This window comes from Leptinotarsa decemlineata, unplaced genomic scaffold (genome assembly GCF_025532065.1).
Source record: "Leptinotarsa decemlineata unplaced genomic scaffold, Ldec_3_MD MMD2_tig00026294_RagTag_RagTag, whole genome shotgun sequence".
NCBI classification, from domain to species: Eukaryota; Metazoa; Arthropoda; class Insecta; order Coleoptera; family Chrysomelidae; genus Leptinotarsa; species Leptinotarsa decemlineata.
The window spans coordinates 8771393-8795616 of record NW_027412674.1 but is presented as its reverse complement, the minus strand read 5'-3'; the positions used below and the strand labels follow the sequence as shown (position 1 = coordinate 8795616).

General features: G+C 36.3%; 1 protein-coding gene across 4 annotated transcripts in view; it reads right to left on the bottom strand.

Moving 5' to 3' along the window:
- Positions 1-24224, bottom strand: part of LOC111512674 (guanylate cyclase 32E) — a 292318-nt gene that overhangs the window by 231701 nt on the left and 36393 nt on the right. For 2 of the 4 annotated variants that reach the window (XM_074180299.1, XM_074180298.1), the window contains exon 2: positions 8926-9029. The exons of the other annotated variants lie outside the window; for them this stretch is intronic. In XM_074180299.1, coding sequence (XP_074036400.1) covers positions 8926-8934 — 9 coding nt within the window. In that variant the 5' untranslated portion in view covers positions 8935-9029. The remainder of the gene's footprint in view (positions 1-8925; positions 9030-24224) is intronic. 4 annotated transcript variants of the gene reach the window in all.

The window sequence follows — 24224 nt, the reverse complement described above, 5'->3', positions numbered from 1 at the left end:
ATTTTAGACCTATTACATTACTGTCAACTATCTCCAAAATTATAGAGAAATTAGTTAAGAAAAGGATAGTACTATTTTTAGTTGAACACAATACCGGGTGTCAACGAATCTATTAGACAAGTCATAATTTCTAGACTATTAGGAGAATTGAAATGAGATTTGGTATAGTTGAATGGTATGTGGAGAGGAATGTTTTCACATATTTTTCACTTTCCGGTCACTTCCGGTTTCAGCGGAAATGGCTCCGGTTCTGAATTTTTAAATGGAACACCCTGTATATTGTAACATTTTTGGATTTCTGAGACAATTCTGGATCAGAAACTGACATTTCCGGAAGTTTTTCAGCCTACTTGATTTTTTCAGAGTCACTTTTAAAATTGCATCTAGGTGGCCATGATCGGACGTAAACTAATCTATGGACCTCAGGTGATATCAGAAAATTGCAATAGCGGAGTTTTAGTGACTAGTGTGTTGAATATGAATGAGACAAGTTTACAAAATAACATTTTCGTGTCTAACTATTATTTTTCAAATGGCGACCATTTTTTGACAAGCACTTTCCGAAAAAAGGATTTTTTGACAAATCTAACGATACTAATTTATTTGCGATTGGATTACAAATAAGAACATAAATTAAATATTACTGAGGTAAATACTCGATACAAATTCATTTACTTTTGTCAAGGGTGCCATGGATAGGAATGATGCATAATATTTTGCGGTTATTTCCATCAAGTCCACTTTGGAGAACAAAACGCTCACCTAGGTTATGACAGTGACATAAGCTTTATGAGCAGAAAGTAGAAGTTTCTCTTGATTTTCGTTAATTTTAGTTTAATTTTTCGTCGAAATAATGTATACTCAAAGTGAAAAAGTGGATATGTTGTTATTGTTTGGAGAATGCCACAGAAATTCAAGGAAAGCTGCTGAGTTGTATGCTCAGAGATATCCCAATCGGCAACACCCATCTCATCAGTATTTTCCCTATGTTGAGAGTCGTTTTAGGCAAGAGGGAAATCGAGACGCAGAACAGAGGTTTGTCATAAATGAGGAGACTGAGATTAACGTTCTTGCTATGGTAGAAGTTGACAAAACGGTTTCTTTAAGAGAAATTAGTAGAGAAATGCAGATAAGTCACGAATCAGCAAGAAAAATACTGAAAAAGCACGGATATCGAGCATTTAAATATCAGTTACATCAACATTTGTATGCTGACGACGGCAATAGAAGAGTAGTATTTTGTGATTGGTTGCTTCAAAATCATAGAGTTAACCCAAATTTTATCAACTTCATTCTATTTTCCGACGAATCACGGTTTACAAATAATGGCATGTTTAATAAGCAGAATTGTCGGTACTGGGCCCAACAAAATCAACATGCAATGAGAGAGGGCAATTTTCAAGAAAGGTTTGACGTCGATGTCTGGGCTGGTATCGTTGGAAACAGAATAATTGGTCCAATATTGTTTCAAGGTCAGTTAACAGGGGTTAGATACTTGGGTTTTCTTCAAAATGAAATCGAGGATCATCTTAATGATATGCCTTTAGAAGTTTTACGGCAAATTTACTTCCAGCAAGATGGAGCACCACCCCATAATAGCAGAGACGTACTTCATTTTTTAATAGAGCATTTTAATAATAGAGTTATTGCAACCAACGGTCCAGTACGGTGGCCTGCCCGCTCACCGGATCTGACTGTGTTAGATTTCTTCATTTGGGGATATGTAAAAGAAAGGGTCTACTATACAACAGCCCCAGCCGCTCTCGAAATCTTAGAAGAAAGGATTCAACAATCATTTAGAAGTATATCGCCTCAAATGTTACAAAACGTGTTGAGAGAAACAATTGAACGAGCTGAAATGTGTCTTGAACAAGAAGGGATGCACTTTGAAAATTTACTATAGTGGAATTTTCAAGAATTTAGGATATTGCAAAAAATCTAAGTGCATCGCTGAAATTATTAGTTAAATTTGTTAAATTTGTTGATCCAATCGCAAATAAATTAGTAACGTTAGATTCGTCAAAAAATCCTTTTTTCGGAAATTGCTTGTCAAAAAATGGTCGCCATTTGAAAAATAATAGTTAGACACGAAAATGTTATTTTGTAAACTTGTCTCATTCATATTCAACACACTAGTCACTAAAACTCCGCTATTGCAATTTTCTGATATCACCTGAGGTCCATAGATTAGTTTACGTCCGATCATGGCCACCTAGATGCAATTTTAAAAGTGACTCTGAAAAAATCAAGTAGGCTGAAAAACTTCCGGAAATGTCAGTTTCTGATCCAGAATTATCTCAGAAATCCAAAAATGTTACAATATACAGGGTGTTCCATTTAAAAATTCAGAACCGGAGCCATTTCCGCTGAAACCGGAAGTGACCGAAAAGTGAAAAATATGTGAAAACATTCCTCTCCACATACTATTCAACTATACCAAATATCATTTCAATTCTCCTAATAGTCTAGAAATTATGACTTGTCTAATAGATTCGTTGACACCCGGTATATTGTCGAATACTCAGTTTGGCTTCCAATATAAGAAGAGCACCAATGATGCAATTTTTAATTTGCTCAATGAAGTATATATAGAACTGAATGACGGTGAAGCTGTTGGAGCTGTGTTCTGTGATTTCTCCAAAGCCTTCGATTGTGTGGATCACAGTATACTGCTCCGAAAGTTGAAATGTTATGGGTTCAGAGGGGTTGCAAATAAATGGATTGAATCATACCTCTCAAACAGAACTCAAATTTTTAACTTCAATAATAAATTCTCTGATCCTTCCAATATTGAATGTGGTGTTCCTCAGGGTTCAATTCTTGGGCCAATTTTTTTCCTTGTTTATTCAATGATTTCAGTAAACTCGACATTCAAGGATCATTTACAATGTTTGCGGATGATACCACATTACTGTGGCATGATAATAATGTTGAACTTCTGAAATCTGACATTTCCAAGGACTTAGAAAAGGATAAACAATGGTGCGATGCAAACTTGCTTTGCTTCAACATTGATAAAACCAGTATATTGACATTTAAGTTCATGTATCTAGGCAGGAATATTGTTATCAACAAATCACATACCAAATTCTTAGGAATCTACTTAGATGACAAATTAAAATTTGAGGAACATATAAGAAATCTAAATAAAAAACTAACCTCTGGTTGTTATGCTATTAGAATGATAACTAATGAACTGGGCTTTAATGCTGGTATAATGGCCTACTTCTCCCTTATAGAATCACACCTGCGATATGGGATTGCCTTTTGGGGATTTGGAAAGAACCAGTTGATGAATTCAATTTTTGTGTCTCAGAAAAGAGCAATTCGTTATATTTCCAAAAATAAACCTAGAGACCACTGCAAACCACTCTTTCTCAAACATGGATTATTAACTGTATACTCCATATTCATCTTAGAAACGGTCTGCCTAATGCATAAGTCCAAAATATCTAAAGAAACAGTGTATAATACAAGACAAAATGATAATATTTATCTGCCTAAACCTACAACGTCTTCAACTAAAAATTCCATTATATTTGAAAGTTAAAAGTTATATAACCATTTACGTAGTCTCTTTAAAAATATTACAAACTATCCATTATTTCGAAAGACCGTTAAAAATTCACTTGTGAAAAAGGCATTCTACAGTATACAGGAGTATTATGTTGACAATCTGGCTTAGTCCTGAAAAGCCTTGAAGTTGTAATGTTGTCGCTTATAATTTTTACCGTAACTTGGATCATCTTTGCTTTTATCATTCTAAAAATGTATGTACATATATATGTTTTATGTGTTCGTACTTATTTTTATTGACATACCATCATACCTACTAATTGGTAATTGTTAGTTAGTCTTAGTTTTGATACTCTATTTATAAGATATTATCTTCGATATTAAAGTATATTTCACCCCCCAACTTCATATGACTATGACTATGATTATATTTATATTTTTATGTTTATAATTGTATTTATTTTTATATTTATGTATTCATATTTACATTTTGATTTATATATATATTTATGTTTGTATGTATCTTACTTATATATTTAGGTTTCATGTTTATATTTACTATTCATTCTGTATAACACGCTTTGTCAATATTCTTGGACAATAATGCATATTTTAATTTGATTTGAACTGTACGAGCCGCCAAGATGAACATCGCAGTGGACGAACAAATGAGGTGACGATCCCAGAAACGGGGAAAAAAATCTACAAAGCGGTACTGGATGATCGTCGACTGAACGTGCGGGAGCTAGCAGACTTAGTAGGCATTTCAAAAAGTACGGCACATCGTATATCATCTGAAAATTTTGACGCGGGAAAGCTTTGTGTAAGATGGGAGCCGCGTTTGCTTACAATCGAGCAAAAACAGTGTCGTGAAGATGTTTCAATTGAGTGTTTAGCGAAGTTTCACAGCAACAAAACAGAATTATTTCGTCGTTTCATAACCATGGATGAAACATGGGTACATCACTTTACACCCGAGGCAAAAAAACAATGAAAACGGACTCAAAAGAGAACCGACTTCAAAGAAGGCGAAGACCATTTCATATCCAAGTAAGGTCATGGCATATGTTTTTGGGATGCGTGTGGGATAATTTTCATTGACCATTTGGCCGCAATTGGCTGAGAAAAAAGTGTTGTTTCATCAAGACAATACACCAGCCCATAAGTCCATTATCGCAATGTCCAAAATTAGCGAATTAAGTTTGAATTGCTACCTCATCCACCCTATTCGCCAAATTCAACTCACTCGAATTATTTTCTGTTCCTGAACTTGAAAAAAAATGGCTCAATGGTGAAAGATTTTCCAACGATGCAGAAGTGATGTCGACAGTTAATGGCTATTTCGAGGGGCAAGACAGTTCTTATTATAAAAACGGTATTGAATTCATTGAGAGCCGCTGGAGAAAGTGGATAGAGCTGCAAGGAGACTATGTTGAAGAATAAGTTATTCTTTTTCAAAATTGTTCGTGATATGTCTGTTATTATTTTTCTAAGATTGCACTGGTCAAGCATCATCAACCAATGTCCACTCCCCACACCGTAGGTGAGTAATCATTGGGTCAGAGAATGGTGTGCTCTAAGCACATGCATTGAGCCAAGAATGAGATGAGAGCCCGGCCAAGATTTTTGCCTGAGTGCTGTGCAGCAAGCCGGCATTATATTAGGATTCTGGAGTAAAGAGGGCAACATGTCACTGAAGAATTCAATAATCAAAACGATCATCTCATCAGAGTAGTCTGGGAAGAGTCTGCGAAGTTCTAAAAAAAATATCGATCCTCATCCGTTTTTTCTATTATTCTCGGACGATTTTCGTCTCACCCGAAGCTGACGAAAATCAACGAATATATTCTTACTCTGATGGTCGACAAGGACTATTATTTTTAGGGAGGGGCGCTAGCATTATAAACTAATGACCATACGCCACACTGTGGTTAGGTTAGGTTAGGTCCAAAGTGAGTGGGTCTATTCGTCCCTCCACCACAACCCGCAAGGGTTTATTATGGCTCACACCTATTCACACTCGACCAAATAAACCCAGCTTCTGAACGAAACCGATTAATTTGTATGGTGAGTGGTCTTTCAGGCCAGGTGGTAAGAGTACGGCTCTGCCGAACTTTAAAAACCTGATTCGGTCAGCAGCGGGGCAGGCACTAGGTATATGCTCTGCTGTTTCATCGTTAATGGGGTAGTCGGATAGTCAAGGGGCAAGTTTCCCACCTTGATACCCGCCACAACCTTCCCATATGAGGTTTTTTGCACGTCAGCTACACGTGACGATGCCTTAGATTCAAAGATTCAACCGTGCAGGGCCTTTTCGCCTCTGGTTCTGGTGAATCATCACTTGTGCGAGAATGTTTGCTAACCTGTTCATGAGGGGTTTGTTCCTCCATCTGAGACAGATTCTGCGTACGCCGCTCAAGAATTTGGTGCAAGGTGGTTTTATAAGGTACCCCGATCTTGAGGAGACGACTCGGTCGTTTCCTGGCTGCACCACCAAACCTTTTTTTTAGGTTCAGTTAATGGATCAGAAGTTGGGTAGTTGAGAAGCTCTCGCTCCTGAACTAAATTTACAAGGAGGTCAGATGGAGTCGTACACTCGATATCCATCTCGTCTGTAGACTCACTCGCTCCTGGAGTAAATTTACAGGGACATCATCTCTGACATCCATGACATCCAACATGACATCCATCTCTGTAGACTCGCTCCTTATCTAAATTTCCAGTGAGGTCAGTTGGAGCCGTAGAATCGACAACCATCTCCTTTCTAAATTTACAGGGTGTCAGTTGGAGTCGTAAACTCGGCATCCATCTCCTCTCTAAATTTAAAGGGAGGTCAGTTGGAGTCGTAAACTCGACATCCATCCCCTCTCTAAATTTAAAGAGAGGTCAGTTGGAGTCGTAAACTCGACATCTATCTTCTCTGTAGACTCGCTCCTGAACTAAATTTCCAGGGAGGTCAGTTGGAGCCGTAAAATCGACAACCATCTCCTCTCTAAATTTACAGGGAGGTCAGTTGGAGTCGTAAACTAGACATCCATCTCCTCTCTAAATTTAAAAGGAGGTCAGTTGGAGTCGTAAACTCGACATCCATCTCCTCTGTAGACTGGCTCCTGATCTAAATTTACAGGGAAGTCAGTTGGAGTTGTAAACTCGACATGCATCTCTGTAGACTCGCTCCTGAACTAAATTTCCAGGGAGGTCAGTTGGAGCCGTAAAATCGACAACCATCTCCTCTCTAAATTTACAGGGAGGTCAGTTGGAGTCGTAAACTCGACATCCATCTCCTCTCTAAATTTAAAAGGAGGTCAGTTGGAGTCGTAAATTCGACATCCATCTCCTCTGTAGACTGGCTCTTGATCTGAATTTACAAGGAAGTCAGTTGGAGTCGTAAACTCGACATGCATCTCTGTAGACTCGCTCCTGATCTAAATTTACAGGAAGGTCAGTTAGAGTCGTAAACTCGACATCCATCTCCTCTGTAGACTCGCTCCTGAAGTAAATTCACAGGGAAGTGAGTTGGAGTCGTAAACTCGACATCCATTTCTGTAGACTCGCTCTTGATCTGAATTCACAGGGAGGTCAGTTGGAGTCGTAAACTCGACATCCATCTTCTCTGTAAATTCAAAGTAAGGTCAGTTGGAGTCGTAAACTCGACGTCCATCTCTCCTGTAGACTCGCTCCTGAACTAAATTCACAGGGAGGTCAGTTGAAGTCGTAAACTCGACATCCCCCTCCTCTGTAGACTTGCTCCTGAACTAAATTTACAGGGAGGTCAGTTGGAGTCGTAAACTCGACATCCCTCTCCTCTGTAGACTCGCTCCTGAACTAAATTTACGAGGAAGTCACTTGAAATAGTAAACTCGACATCCATCTCTTCTGTAGACTCGCTCCTGAACTAAATTTACAGGGAGGTCAGTTGAAGTCGTAAACTCGACATCCTTCTCCTCTGTAGACTCGCTCGTGGACTAAATTCACAGGGAGGTCAGTTGGAGTCATGAACTCGACATCTACCTCCTCTGTGACTCGCTCCTGATCTAAATTTACAGGGAGGTCAGTTGGAGTCGTAAACTCGACTTCCATCTCCTCTGTAGACTTGCTCCTGAACTAAATTTACAGGAAGGTCAGTTGGAGTCTTAAACTCGACATCCATCTCCTCTATAGACTCGCTCTTGAACTAAATTTACAGGGAGTTCACTTGAAGTCGTAAACTCGACATCCATCTCTTCTGTAGACTCGCTCCTGAACTAAATTTACAGGGAGGTCAGTAAACTCTTCTGACTCAGCGTCAGAAAGAAATTTTAAGTTTACTCTGTCCATAAAAGTCCCACGAGTAGCTAGCGAAAGAAGGTCAATCACGGCAGAGCTCCGCATTACCGTGATAAGGTGATGCTACGACGAGAGAGCGCTCGGTATCTCGAAGGTTCCGTTGAGACAGCTGATAGGCTCAGTGTCATTCATCCTTTTGGCACGGATACACTCACCTCAGGATTAAGCCATCGTTGGGATGCCATTCAGTTAGGGAATAACAGAACCACAAGTGATTCTGTCATTCCTGTACCCAGCGGGGCTACGTGGAAGCAGGCATCCGACCCCCACATCCCAAGCCAATGCACTCGCCAAAAACAGCATGCACAGTGGTTCAGGCAGTGAAAGATGAACCATGACATCCAACCCGCCCACACTGTGGGGTAAGTGATCATAGGGTCCGAGAATCACGTACCCTACCATTATTATTAGTATTATAATAAGGCACATCACTAAATCAAATCAGACAGCCGCGAAACGAGTTCTTCACTCTGAGGTTTCTTGTGAATGACGTTGTTCCTCCTGAAAGTACTTGTATGCCTCTTCATCATCCAGATAGTCCTTGGCTCGTTTCAAGGTCAACGAATAAGAACTAAACAATAACCAAAACTTGTTCCAACTACTGTTTTCCAGAGTATTGGGCAGTGGCCGATTGGATTAGCGTGTTTCGTTCAATTCATTCAATCGACCGATATGTGGTACGGTGGTACCCGTACTAGGAATCGTTTGTTAGAAGATAGGACCTTGTAAGCAGTTGGGCCACTATCCCAAACTGTTTTACACTGTTCCTCGAAGTTTTTGTTGCGAATGGTATTCGATTCAAATTATTTCAATTACTTTCTATTTCTTTACTCAACAGAATCACAGACTTTTCACAAAAGTTTCATCTAAAATTCAAGAACACTGAAACTGAAAGAGAATGGTTCGTCAGCATTTTTTGATATTTTTCATGAAAGACATTTTTTTGTGAAAGAGTCACTGTTTTTTGGGAAGAGTTTTTCAGTTTGCCCTTTACTACACTTCAACAGATTTAGTTTTCTTTATTCTTCAGATTGTAGAAGAAAATTACTGTCTTGAGGAGCCTTGTTAATCTTTGATATTCACCTTCATCATTCTTTTTAGGTCAGTTGAGTAGTTCGGCCTAGCATCATCGATGAGACCTTGATGGGTCGAAACTGTGATGTTTGGTTTTGGATCACAAGTACATCCTGGAACCAAAAGAATAAAATGTCCAGTTGGCATATTCAATGGCCTATAGTACAATTCCATAATAGAAGACACTGAATTCTTGGAAATAGTATCGCAATGAAACGAAAACATATTGTGATTCTATATATTTTATCATCATTTTTTCTCATCTGTTCAGTATAACTTCCGTACGCCACCGCGAGAAACAGATTGAGGGAAAACTGTCAGTTATTTCTGAGAATCAATTGCCTACTATTTTGAAATTATAGTATAGTCTACAAATGATCGTGGATATATAGAGACAAGACATAGAACAGGATCGAGGTTATCCGAACATATTTTAAAATTTACCAGTGATTATGCAATAAAATCAAGTGATATAAAAATTGACACCAAAAAGCCCCATGAAGAAATGAAAAGACAGAGAATTCACACATATTTATTTAGTGAGTAAAAGTGTATTTGGAAATGAATCCTAAATGGTTACCATAACCATTCAGTTAAGGTTCATATATCATAAACCTTGACGTTGAGCTCTCCATGAGAAATTTCATTCACAAAATATTACTTCACTAACTTTCTTGGAAACCTTTTGACAATTTCTCTTCCATATTCACTGTTTCACTATCACTATCGTCATTTAAATTAATATTAAATTCATTTACACCATTGATATGGAAGCGTCCAATCTCCATATTGTCTTTTTCAACTAAAATAATTTTTTTAATCCTTTTCTAATCATTTTAACGCCTGATGCTGTGTTTCAATTTTTCCCAAATCAACTAAATGGGATTGAAAACACAAAAACAAGGTGGAAGTCTCACTATGGTGTGTCCATACTTTTCAGCAATACTCTCAAGGGCATTCACTTTTTCAAATGTTTTTGTCTGTAAAAGTAGTTGGTTTTTGGTATAGTAATCTTCAAAATAGAAATTGTTATCTATTAAAAAAATCAGTATTTCATTTTCCTCGAATTTTTATTTGGAAGTTTGATGAGCTGTCGCGAATGATAGGAACCGTTGTCAAGAACTATTACACTATTCGTATCCAAATTTGGGATCAATGTGTTTTCTAACCATTCCTCGAAAATATTAGCTTCCATGTTCTTATGATAGTCAACATTGCAGTCCTCAAGTTTTTTTCCACATAATTTCAGAGAATTCGGAACCCATCCTTTACTTCCTCCGCAATAAACAATAATTAGTCGCGATCCTTTATTTGCAGGCATGTTAGGCGTACACATTGTCGTGTGTCGTTAGTGTTATACCAAGTTTTGTCCAAATAGAAAATTTGCTGTTGTTCTTGTCTATATTTAGTTATTTCTTCTTAGTATTTGTTATGCAATTCCACTATTCCTCTGCTTTCCATAACTGCTTGACGTTTGGTTATTATTTTAAATCAAAATCCCAGTTTCCTTATCCAATTCTGAAGAGTTTTGTCACAGCAGCTCACGTTATGGCCGGAAGTATTCAATTTCTTCCTTATGATTTCAGTTATAGGAATCTCATTGCTTTTGTAACAGTCGTATAATGTTTTTTTATGATTTTATTAGATGAACATCTAAAGGTTTTGGTAATCCTGTATCACATAGCGTCTTGCATTGATTAGGTACATACATCAGGATGCCAATATGGTCTGTACTAGTGGATCTTTATTGAATGAATTTTCTAGTGCGTGTAGTGAGCTTAAGGAGTCCGTACAAATGAGAAAGTTTATTTCATTATGGAATTGACAAAAGTAGGTTGCTTGTAGAATAGCGTATAATTCGGCTGTGAAATAACTTGCTTGTGCCGGTAATCTCCAACTGTGAGTCAAACCTTGACTAGTGAACGCACATCCAGTACCTTCTTGGGTTTTTGATCCATCGGTGTAAATAACTATGAATCCAGTGTGAGTTGTGAGGAGTTTGTTGAATTCTGCCCTAAAGATATCTTGATTACCATCTTTTGCAGTATGGCTGAGTTTAAGATTCACTCTCACTTTTTCCAATTCCCAAGGAGTAATTTCTCCAGGGCTGGAACTGTATACTGAGTGAAGTTCAGTATTTCTCTGAACCTTATTTGAGCTGGCCTTGTTATCGTGGGTCGGTTTTCGTAAACGTCATCAGTGTCTTCATTTAATGTTGGGTAATTAGGGTGATTATGCTGCGCTAAAATGTTAACAGCGTAATTCGAAAGGAGTCGTTGTCTTCTATATTTCAAAGGAAGAATTCCTGTTTCAGCCAAAAGTGATGAATAGGGGCTGGTTCTGAAAGCACCCACTGCCAGTCTCAATGCTGTACCCTGTATTGAGTCCAGTTTTTTCAATCTGGATTTTCGTGTTGAGCTATATATCATGCAGTCATAGTCTATTTTCGAAAGGATAATAGATTTATATATTTTAAGGATCACCTCCCTATCACTTCCCCAACGAACATGAGCAAGAGCTTTCATCAAATTGAGAACTGTTTTACATCTAAGGGTCAGGTCACTTACATGTGGAGCCCATGTTAATTTTTAATCGAAGATGAGACCCAAGAATCTTGTACTTTCTTTGCATTATAGAAGTTCACCATCTAGTTCAAGTCTAGGTCCTTGGTGGGGTTTCCTCAGTCTGCAGAAGTGGACATAGTGTGTTTTGGATTTTGAAAACCTCATTCCTAGTAGCTTTGCCTGTTTCGAAGATTGGTCTAATGTCCTTTGTAAGGTAGTAACATCACACTCGTTATTACTATTAGTACTTGTTCAAGAACGCCACATTTTAAACAAATAACAAAAGTTTTATGAATTGAAAGGGTTATATTTTTAGGAGTGATTGATTTTTGGATAAGAAAGTTTTTGGCTTTCTACTACTCCATCTTGATACAAAAAAAAGATTAGGGAATATTCCAAAGAAAGGAAGGAAGTAATCAATTTGAAAATAAATAACTCTTTACATGGATGTGTAGATCATGCATGATCTACACATCTCTATACATGGATCTCTATACATCTTGATACACAAAAAAGAATAGGAAATCTCCCAAAGAAAGCAAGGAAGTAATAATTTGAAAATAAATAACACATCTCTATACATGGATGTGTAGATTATGCATGATCTACATATCCATGTAGAGAGTTATTTATTTTCAAATTGATTACTTTCTTCCTTTCTTTGGAATATTCCCTAATCTTTTTTTTGTATCAAGATGGAGTAGTAGAAAGCCAAAACCTTCCTTTTCCAAAAAATGTTATGTCATTACAACCGCACCAATGTCGAATTACAACACTAAAATCGCGATCAGTTCCTGAACTGAACACGACGGCGATAACCATCCTCGCATTCCCCGATTCCTATTCGTCACCGTTACATGACTTCAAATTTAATTTTATGACTCTTCAGCCAATCATAAAACTCGGTTAGCAAAAATTATCCAATACGAACAGTCCACGTGGACCAGTTCGCTGCCGGTTCATTTCTATGTATTGGTTTTTTTGGCCTTTGAGAGTGCCGTCAACTTAAAGAGTGCACAATATCATTTACTTCGACTATACCATTTCCCTTTTTCCAAAAAAGAATGAATTCGGGTGTATATACGAAGTCTTTTCAAAAATAAGGTGAATATTCAAATTTCGCGGGCTACGTAGATTCGATTTAGCATGTTTAATTTGTTGGTAAGAGGCATAAAAGGTGGATAGTTTTGCGTGTTCGGCGATTTTCTGTTATCGAAAAAATGGATCGAAGAATCTGCATCAGATTTTATGTAAAAATGGAATTAAGTGTCCAAAAAAATTTGAAACGTTCACATTGGCATACGGTGATTGTTGTCTGAGTCTTAAATATGTTTACAAGTAGTTCAAGCTTCTCATAAAAGATCAAGATATGAATAACGACGCTCGCCCTGGACGCCCCAGCCCATCAACAACCGATGAAAATGTTGAGAAGGTGGAGGTTGGAAAGTTGCTAAAGAAGTCGGCATATGGGTTGGCTCATGCCATAAAATTTCTGTGGAGTAGTTCACCAGGAGTTTTTGCCAGGTGATCAATAAGAAGTATTATCTTGACGTTATGTGACCCTTACGAGAAGCAATACGAAGAAAAATCCTATATTGCAGCAAATTTTTTATGGATTCTGCATCATGCTAATGCACTTGCTCATTTGTCGTTGGTTTTTCGTAATTTTTGGCCGAAAATAACGTCGTAATCATGCCTCAGCCACCGTATTCACCAGATTTGCCACCTGCCACTTTTTTCTGTTCCCGAGGTTGAAGAGACCCACAAAAGGACGGCGTTTTGCGACGATTGGAGAGATGAAAACCGAATCGCTGGGAGAGGTCAAAGACATACCAAAAAGTGCACATTGAAATTGCTTCAAGGATTGGAAAAAATGCTAGCACAAGTGTTTTATATCTGATGGGAACTACTTTGAGAAGGACAAAATAGAAACTGATGAATAACTAAATGTTTTTTTGAGAAAAACAAAAATTCACTTAATTTTTTTAACAGACCTCGTAGCATGTTCCTAGAAACGTCAGCCTGAATATGAAATGAAATTACTCGCATTTCATATATTTCTTCTCCTCTATAAAACTACTGAAATATTTCACTCCAGATACCATCACGAAATTTTTATCCAAAATGCCTTCTTTCCCATCAGATATTGTTGATTATAAGATTTTATATATGGCAATGATACTTTATTCGGGACAGGTATCCTAAATTGTTTGTATGTGATTCAAATTCCACCAGAATGATCGCAGAACAGTCCTGACGATTCAAATAATCAATTTCGTGACTGTGAACGATCTACAAAACAGGGCTTTGTACTGATACCAATGCAAATTGATAGTTACGCTTCCCATGCGATTTATTTCCCATTTTCGCTACGCAACCAATTACAGAGACCCGGAAAGTGATTGATGATCAAGAATCGGAAGACCTCTTTGTACTTGTCTTTGTTTGTTTGAAAATTCAGCTTGAAGTAGGATTAGAATTTTGGGGAGACTTGATTACTTTTAATACGCGGTATTAAAATTGCTGAAAAGTTCAAATTTCAATATTCAAGACGGTCCTATTTTTCTCATAAAGTTGTTCATTCGAAAATTAATTGAATATATGAACATAGAAAAGTTCCCCAAAATATCTCTCTCAACCAAATGCTTCAGTATATTACAACCATAAACTTAAGAAAGGGTTTTTATTTGAAGAATATTGTTTTGGAAAAACTTTCCTTACTTTATACTTCTGCAAAAGTACACAGAAAACCAGGAACTACTAGAAAAGAAGAATAATTTATAAATATACTTTATTGTCAAAGTTACACTCATACGGCCATCGTGGCGTAGCACATTCCTGAATTTCATCATTTTCAGAAAATAGGCAACAATATGTTACAATTAGTAACCACAGTACGAGTACTTATGATAAATGTAATTCAAGTTTGTTAAATATTTCAATGGGTGTTCCGCAAGGATCGGTATTAGGGCCTATATTGTTCCTATTATATACAAATGATTTAGAATCACATATGAGGAATAATTCTTTAATAATGTATGCCGACAATACGTCTCTAATAGTATCTGACATGGATGAAAACTCACTTTTAGACAAATGTAAATATACTTTGCAATCCTTACAGATATCTTGACAGATCAGCAACTTTTGGCACTATACCATGCTCAAGTAGCTTCCAGACTGAGACGTGGCATATGTATGTGAGGTAACTCGACTTCGATATCAAATGTATTCGTTACGCAGAAGTATATTTTGAGAATAATGACCAAAGCCTCAAAAAGGGCCTCTTGCAGAAGTTTATTTAGACAATTCAACATTTTAACTCTTGTCAGCATGTATATATTCGAATGTCAATTTTTGTCTTTTGAAACAAACTTAAATTCATCACCAATGAAATCATACATAGTAGGAGTACTCGTCAAAAATATAACTTTCACATACAGTATTGTAAATATAAGGTGACTTCTAATTCACCTCATGTGATGGACCTAAATATCTTTAATAAGTTACCAAAAGACATTAAGGAGCTCAATAAAATTAATGAATTTACCCGAAATCTGAAAAAGTATTCAATGTTTTTATGACCTAGACGAATTTTTTATATTATAATATAGATTTTTTTGTATTGTATTTTATATTATGTGTTAATTTTAGTGTTTTTATATTGATACAGACACTGCGTTTTCATGTGTTCATGTTCATTGCTGGACAAATCCTATGCATACTTATATGTCAAACGGATAATCAATAAATAAGTAAATAAATATCAATGAAAATTCCACACCTGTAATTTTGTTTTTTTTTCTGATTGATTCGGCCGTTACTTGATGAAAATCCACCTGTAATTTTGAACCAATCAAAATACGTTATTTTGACAAATCACCATGGCAATGGAGGTATTTTAGTGGAATTTTTTTCTCATGGAATACCCAACAGGGAATTATACTGGAAAATTTTTGACGTTTACAATAACGGACTATTTTTGACAGATTGATTTTTATTTGTTCACATAATATTTAGTTTTGATACATTTCAATTACAAAGCTAAGATGTTTTCTATATTTTTCGGACACCTCTCTACTTAATGGCGAAAATGCAGGACTTTGAATGAATATTTACACACTAATTTATTCACCTTTTTCCCATTCAGTACTTTCAATTTTGCGTAGTTTAGATGCAAATATTCGTGGACAATTCGGAACAAATTTTCTTTCTTCAAGTGGGAGCCACAATCCAATTTCACGCATATTTCGCATATAGTATAATTTTCAAATCGAATCATTTTTTGAATAAAGGATTTTTTTGGTTTTACTGGCTGTGCGACAAAACACGGGTTTTTTTGATATTTTGAACTGTGAAAATACAGTGATCACAGCCTCCTATGATTGATGCTTGCTGACGCTGGTTATGAATTCCATACCATTAACGCGCAAAACCCACATTAATAAAAACGCAAAAAAAACTATTTTCTACCACATGTCGTTACTCAAAACTTATGAAAAATTGAAGAACATACTATTTTCTATCTTAAAATGGTATTCCCATGCAATAACACTGAGTAGAAATTACCAATTTGAAGGCCTAAATAATTGCTGCCAAAGCTATGACGCGCTGTCAATCTGTTTATGCAGCTTCCCGAAAAACCTCTAAAATTATAATTTTCTACCACTTGTAGTAAGCTTAATTAACTATAAATTGAAAGAATATTTTATTTTTTGTCGCTAAATGGCACTTTTGAGCTACAACAATCAATAGACATCAACATTTTATAGGCTAAGAATCCATTGGTGTGAAAACTTAATATTATTATGTATTCTGTTCCATTGTTGAGAATGAAAAAATAAATTTCAAAAATATTTGATTTTCCACCACAATTCGGTGTGGAATTTTCTTACCGAATACCACGCGAGATCAAATTAATATCCGGAATTTTTTTCTTGCTCATGAATATTTTTAGAAAATTTTCCTCTGCTACGACTCGGGAAATTTTCAAAATATTCATGAGCTCGAAAAAATTTCCGGAAATAATTTGACCTCTAGTGGTATCACTAGTAAAAACTCTCTGATGAAATGTGCTGATTAGCCACGGATGACACAGATACTTCTTCAAAAGACAAACCGGAAGGAAGAGTATATATCTTAAATGAACATTTTCTTGCACTGATATTGAATTCTACAAAAATCACTATTGTATGTCAGACATTGAAAAAAAATCATATGACGTATTCAAAAAATACACTTCAATGTGAGATTTCCACTCGAAAGTTTGCAAAACCGTGACACGTGTTTATCTATACAATAAAATCTTCGGGCGTCAGAATACTGTTTATTTAGGCGCTTCCCATTTTTAAATTTGAATTGCAACAAAGTCTCTATATATAGAAAAACCCTATACAAATTCTGTATCGTACTTTAATAGTAATTTGAATCCTTATGAAAATTATCACTCGACAAATATTTGTACGTGGTGAATTGATTACCCATCTAGGAACAACTCATAAGACTAAAGAATAGAGAATACAAATTTTACCTAGGCCATCATTTCATTTACTTTCAGTGTTGAATTGGTCTTTCAACTTTCTACTGCGATGGTCTTCTATTCTTTTGTTTTTTCTGGTTTATCCGGAGAATTGCTTACTGTGTCATTGAATTAATTTGTTATATTTTAATTGTCAATATTTTAAGAAAGTAATACAAATCATGAAATTATGAAACAACAACAAATCGCAAACAAATCTGTCCTACTGCTATTCTGAAAGATTCATCGTCTAATAGTGTTCTAAGAGATGCAACAGGTAAAGCATTCAGCCAAGCACCAGATTCCTTGATCATTGCTACTTTCAGACGAGCCTCATCATATACACTTGTAGATTTCAGAAGTTTATCATTTATAATGTTCAGAAGAGGTCGGTCACATGCCCTTTGTATTTTCTTTTTATCTGTAGGAGGAGCAATATTAGTTGCAGCATGCCAAAGTAATTCACCTTCAGCATAAAAAACGTATTTGAAGCGTTGCTTGGAGCCATAAATCATTATTGAAATAATTGTTTGTATCACATTTCGTCGTGTTACGGAGTGAAATATCCCTCTGAGAGTCCCTCTGTAGCTGAATTTTTTATGGGCAACCTAGAGAATGAAATCCATACCAATTGGTTAATTAACAATTTTTCAAACTGATACAGATATGTAGATGATATCTCAGTCGGTTTTACCGGTACAGATTAAAGGATTTAAAAAATTCACTGAATGACCAAATAGAATTAAATTCTTCTCCTCTTCTGATTCTGTTTTCTAAAGTGAACATTGGTAATTAATTTTTTACATGTCCATTCAATGCGTAAGTTAAATTTCTTTTATAATGTTTGAAGTTATAATTAGTTTATACTTGAACTCTGGCAAAATTATAAGTCATAAAGTATGTAGTTTATTTTATAATGCTCAAATTTTCAATTAGTTCATACTTAGACTCTGGTGAAATCATTTGTCACTAAGTAAGGCGAAGATTCAAATTGTTATATTATACAGTGAGGACGTGAAAAGTCCTCATTGAACGGAACAAGCTATCGAGGTCGGTTTAAATTCAGGTAAAAAGTTACTACTTTCACTACGTTTCGGCATAAAAATGATAATAGTCACGTGGTCTTGTGTCAAGAGGGCACCATCAACTTTTTTTATATGAAGGGGCGTTAAGTGGCTCCTGATTTTGAAGGCCAAGCCATTTCAAACTGACAAGAGTTTGAAATTTTCTCCAAATATTAAACAAATAAATTTTTTTAACTGTTATTTCTAGCAGAGTTATAACTCCGTTACTGATTCTGTGGTAATACTGGTGCGCATATTATTGGTATTTTGGTATTTGTGTTTTTTTTTCAGTTTTTTACACATTAGTTATTTTGCTGTCAGTCTAATATTGATGTTAATCATATCAATACTTTTGACATTTTTCAGCATTTCTTTATAATTTTCAAATACCTCGTCCTCGTCCTTTAGAAGAAAAATCCGAAGCAATTTTAATTAACGCGTAAATTACCATGAAGCAGAAAGATTATTTAATGAGCGCTTCCCAAATGATCCAATATCTCGTACCTACTCAAGGGAATTGGTCAGTAAATTTCAAAGGACTTGAAAGAAATAATAATAACACTGATGATCTTCAAACACGACTCAACCTCTGACGGAAACACTAAACTCTTACGAAGATTCAAAATAGATGAACACTTCAATCTAGCAGACCACTATTATAATCTTCATGCAGTCATTGTTCACTGTAGTTCTGGCGTTGAATCTGGTCATTATAATGCATTGGTTTCTGTCAAATACAAAACGGACTCGTTCAAGTTTGACAATAGTCGTGTCACTAAGTGTTCTGGCGATGCAGTGAATTTAGTGGAGCTTCTGAAGACACCCTACATTTTGTTTTATGAGAGAGAGGATATTGGCAAATCGAGATCTTCAGATGATGTGGTGCTGCAGGTTTTTCCGGGTTTTCCTGCAGTTGAAAAAGCCACTGGAATCAATGAAGTCGCCCCGGAGAGCCAATTCATTTTTGTTGTTGTTTTATAATTTAATGATTTCTAGTTCAGAATTATTGAAAATTCTGTATCAATTAACAGAAGACGACCCATATAGAAGACTGCAGTTTTGTGAGGTCATGTCTGACCGCATAACCCAAAATCCCAGTTACATTAACTCTATTTGTTTAAGTGATGAAAGTACAGTTTTTTCTAAATGAAACGGTAAATAAGAGAGTGTGCGTTATTGGTTCTTCGAAAGGGCCATACTCATACTCCAGAAAAGATCAACCTATGGACTGATATTTTGGATGACCGTATCATAGGTCCAATATTTATGGCAGAAAATGTAACTGTAAATGTATGGCCAGCTAAGTCACCTGATATGACACCTATGGATTTTTTATGGGGGTAGATGAAATTTAAGGTGTACGTCACGCAGCCAGATGTGTAATACAGTATTGCCCAAAAAACATTTAATAACGTTCAGAATGAATTCCAAAACCGACTTTTTTCTGTCAAAAAGTTAACGGTTAATATTTCGGGGCACTTGTTGAAATAGTTGAAGTTGTTACTTAAAATTGTGTTGCAATCAAAAGTTATTTAGGTTTCTAATTTATTTGTAACACATTTGAAGCAAATTTCAAACGGTTGTCAGTTTGAAACAGCTTGGCCGAGTTTCACAAACACAGCGATGTTGGATAGAGACTCGGAAGGCCTTCAAAACCAGGAGCCACGTGACCGCCCTTTACATTGAAAAAGAAAGTTGATGGTGCCTTCTTGACACTAGGCCACGCGACCACAATCATTTTTATGCCAAAAAGTAGTAAAAGTAGTACCATTTTACCACAATTTCACCCGACCTCGATAGCTTGTTTCGTTCAAAAGTTAAGGGGCGGGGGACTTTTTATGTTCTCACTGTATATAAAGTTCAGTATGAGTAAAACACGTATTGCGATTTTGTAAACTGTTCAGCGAAAACATCACAATAAAGTGTTACTTGAATCCGATATTATTGATGAAATATTGAAGGTTTTCTTTTTATGGGAATACTCTGAATATTTTGCATGTTTTCAGTGACTAACCCAATAAATTAGAGTCCATCCCTGCTTCTGGAAATGAAGGAAGGGAAATGAATTTTCATTTCCCATAAATATTTGTAGAAATATCAGATGACATTAACCAAGATATTCATTATTCTACTACATAACGACCCATAAAAGCCTAGTAGTAGTTATCGTGTTGACATATAGTGCGTTGATTAAAGACAATATATACTACTGAAAGTGTAATATGTTTCTCTGAAGTATTTTCTTTTTTTTTGGATGATTCGAAATGCTTCTCCGAAGGAAATAAATCGACGGAGAAAATAAAGTATGTACTTTAGACACGTATTTTTCGAATATATTGCAAGATAAACATTCGGATACCGAGGGTTTCACTCCTCCGAAGCTTCCTAGTATTGGAAGTTCATGTCGAAATAAATAACTTTCAAGATTCACTGTGAAAAACTATTCAAAGGAATTGCCATTATCTGCGCGACCCTCGACAAATAAGATGAGTGGATTTCTGAATATTCGTGAATTCAAAAAGTATTAGACTGCAAGCCCCAGAAAAATTTTGAGGGATCATCTTCTTAAAAGTTTATGATTTCTATAGTCTTGCAGTAAAATACAGATTTCAGCATCATATCATCAGTTGCCATCAGTATGCCACACACAAGAGGTAACAGTAGTGAAGAACCCTCTCCGCGGTAAGGTGACCACAACTCTGTCACAGAGTCGGAACCCGTTCAGCAAAAGTCCCATACAAAATCCGCATAGATCACTTCAGCCCTGCAGCAACATAAGGAAGAGCCAATGCATGGGATCGTCTTTAACAATATGGAAACCCCCGGCTTATTAAAGCGCCTGACCATCGCTTTCCTCAGGTCAAGTGAGCTAAAGTCAGAAACTGAGAGGTTAATCATGGCCTGTCAGGATGGTGTCTACCGCAGTCGCGTGATGGGTGTAGAGGTTCCTGACACAAGTTGCAGGGCCTGCCGCGAGTCGTTTGAGATACTAATGCACTTGCTGTCAGCATGTCCAGCATGTGCGGTCTCAGCATATATCCATCAACATAACGCGGCCCTAAGATTGTTTCATTAGCACCTTCAATTTTTATTTTTTCATTTTTTGTTGATAATATTTTTAATTTTCAGCTTTTATTAATATTTCAATTTTTATTTGTTTGGTTGTTGCTTGTATGTTATTTCTTTGTAATTTCAGTTTATTGTTTATTACAATTGTTATTTTCGGTTAATCTTTTTAATTTTTTTCAGGGTTGTCAAATCAATTTATATTATATTAGACAATGGAAGTCCGAACTGATGAAATAAGCCTGATGTAGTCCTTCGCGACCACCAGAGCAAAACGATATTTGTCGTGGAGTTTTCAGCTCCTGGCGAGACAAATATCGTCCGAAAAGAGGAGGAAAAATGACAACATGTCAAGATTTCCACCTTGAACTCCACAGCCTCTATCCAGATCAGTCTGCCAAGATGGTTGTTCTAATCATTGAAGTCCTTGGTGGAACGATGCCCTTTCTACTTTCATGATCATGCCGGTTTGCTGCACCAAAGCAGATATTTTAGCCGGACAAATGCAGAAGGATGTCATATTCGACTCACTGCTTTCACTCAGAGTACATGATTTTCAAACCCAATGATCACTCACATTTGGTTTATAATGATGGCACGCTCTCCTGAAAGTATCGGGGCTTCGGGGGATAGGGCCTGACCGGCGTGAACTTAGGTTAAAAAAATAATAATATTCATCTTGCTCACATACAAGACAGAAGTAGAAGAGAAATACATTGCAAATAATTATCGTACAATCCACGGAAGTAACAAGTAAGTTTCTTGTTTGTTGTGTAAGAAATGATGCATATGATATTTATACACGTAAAGCAAAAGCCTAATTTGAAATAAACAGTGCATTCCTTTAATGACCACCCCTATTATTTTTTGAACGGCTCAACTCAAAAAATTGAAATTTGGGATAATGAAATTAATGTATGAATACTTGATTTTGAAGTGGAATTTCAAGATGGCAACTAGGCGCCATCTGGAAAAAAGTAAACAGAAAGGGGAGTCTTGTGACACATCTTTTTGAAGCTTCTGACAAATGCTTCACAACCCCAGAATATAATGTCAATATCTTCAACTACTACAAAATAGCAGTACTTTAGATTTAATGAATCGAAGAGGTTTTGTATTGAAGTGTATAATATTATACACTTTAATACAAAACCTCTTCGATTCATTAATTCAAATAAGTGTATTCAGCTTTTCCAAATGAACAGCCATATGAACATATGACATATGAACAGCCTATCTAATATTTCACGCCGAACATTTTCGAACACAGTGACGTCAATATCTCTACAAATATTTATCATTCTATGCCGTATATCCAATACTGAAGCAGGTTCAGGTTTGTACACCTTTTTCTTCAAATAGCCCCATAAAAAAAGTCCAAAGGTGTCAAATCTGGCGAGCGAACTGGCCATTCTGTAGGACCTCGACGGCCAATCCAAAGACCGGGAAAAGTAGTATCTAAATAGTTTTTTACTTGTCTGGAGTAATGTGGTGGTGCTCCATCTTGTTGGAATACAATATCCATATCGAATTCATTAGGATTCGTTTCGTCGATTTCAGTGATGAGAGGATCAAAAGTAGTTCCCAGCATATTCAAATATAGTTCCCCTGTTCAGCTGGAGATATCTTGAAGGAGTTTTGGATGGTTATTTGATTAAATTGAGGAAGTGTAGATTTGATATTACAAATTGGCGAGGTTCAAGGAAAGCTGTTTATGGTCGAACCGATCTTCGATTATGTTCAGTTCTTTTTCTGCCATGTCTTTGACCTCAGACCAGGATTGCTCAGTGTAAAGAACAACAATATCGCCTACAAAAGTCACTATGCGTCCTATGGTTCCAATCGAAAACAACTCGTTCACATACTGAAAAGCAACGGACCACACATTTGATTTTCTATTCACTGCTTCTCACATTCCTTTGTCTCTATTGTGACGAATCTGAAACCTGACCCATACGACAGCCGATTCATGGAATAAATACATGACTGACCGCGAAAGAATGAAACCGCAGGGAAATTTCTAGGCGAGTACCGAACGACTGTAGAATTCTAGAACGATCGTTACCGATATATAAGGCCGGCTACTCGTCAAGAGAGGAGAGAGGGCAGTTGAGTTAAGAAAGTTAATGGAGCGGTTAAACAAGGAATTCAAATAGTGAAAATAAATTAAACGTTAGTTGCTAAGCATTGTAAATAAATTAGTTTGTGATAGCGAAATATCGTTAGAAATAAATTTGTTGAAGACAGTACATTCTTTAATTTGTTACACTATCAATTTACATGTATCCCTCATATTTCAATATTGAGTGTATAGAAAAATGTAGTGGTTAAATCGAATGTGGCATCAAATGCTTCTGATAGGTTAATGAAAATCCCTAGTGATGGTTCACCTTCCAGTGAACCATACTTCGGAAAAAGTGAACACACTTTTACGTTTCGGTGCTCGATTTCGACATCTGCGATAGCACATCTGTTCCACCTGTCGAAGAGGCACTGTATCCACCGAACCGATCTACACCTATACAAAAACTTTCGAGTATTCACAACTTCTTGCAAATAGAATCGAGTAAGAGCTCTCTCAATCTTCCAAATTGACGTGAATCGAAAAAAACACAAACTCGGATTTTTCCGGGTCGCATATATTATCCGGCGCATAAATCAGTTTGATATATCTGCCTGCAGCAGCCCCTATTTCTGTGCCAATGTATCAGTGCTTCGATGCAAAACAATCGTCAAATCGTAACACATAACATTTCTAGGAAGTAACATATTTCATGAAATAAACACAGTAGAGTCAACAAACAAGTTTGAAAGTTCTTTATCGAAATTACTAGGTTAACTATTTTCTTGGATGTTCATCTGAAATCATGTGCACTGTTAATCAATGCTTTTATATCTTTAGACTCCTCATGAAATGAACTACAAGTTAGGTTGATACTGAAAGTTCCTCTTTATATGGACACACTTCAATTCCAAAAGTTGTTTTCTTTCAAGTATATGCATTTATGATCTGGTAGTGATGTATGGCTCTGAAATTATTCCTTTTATGCCGCAGGGATTGGATATCTTATATACATATCAAAAATGGTCCAACAA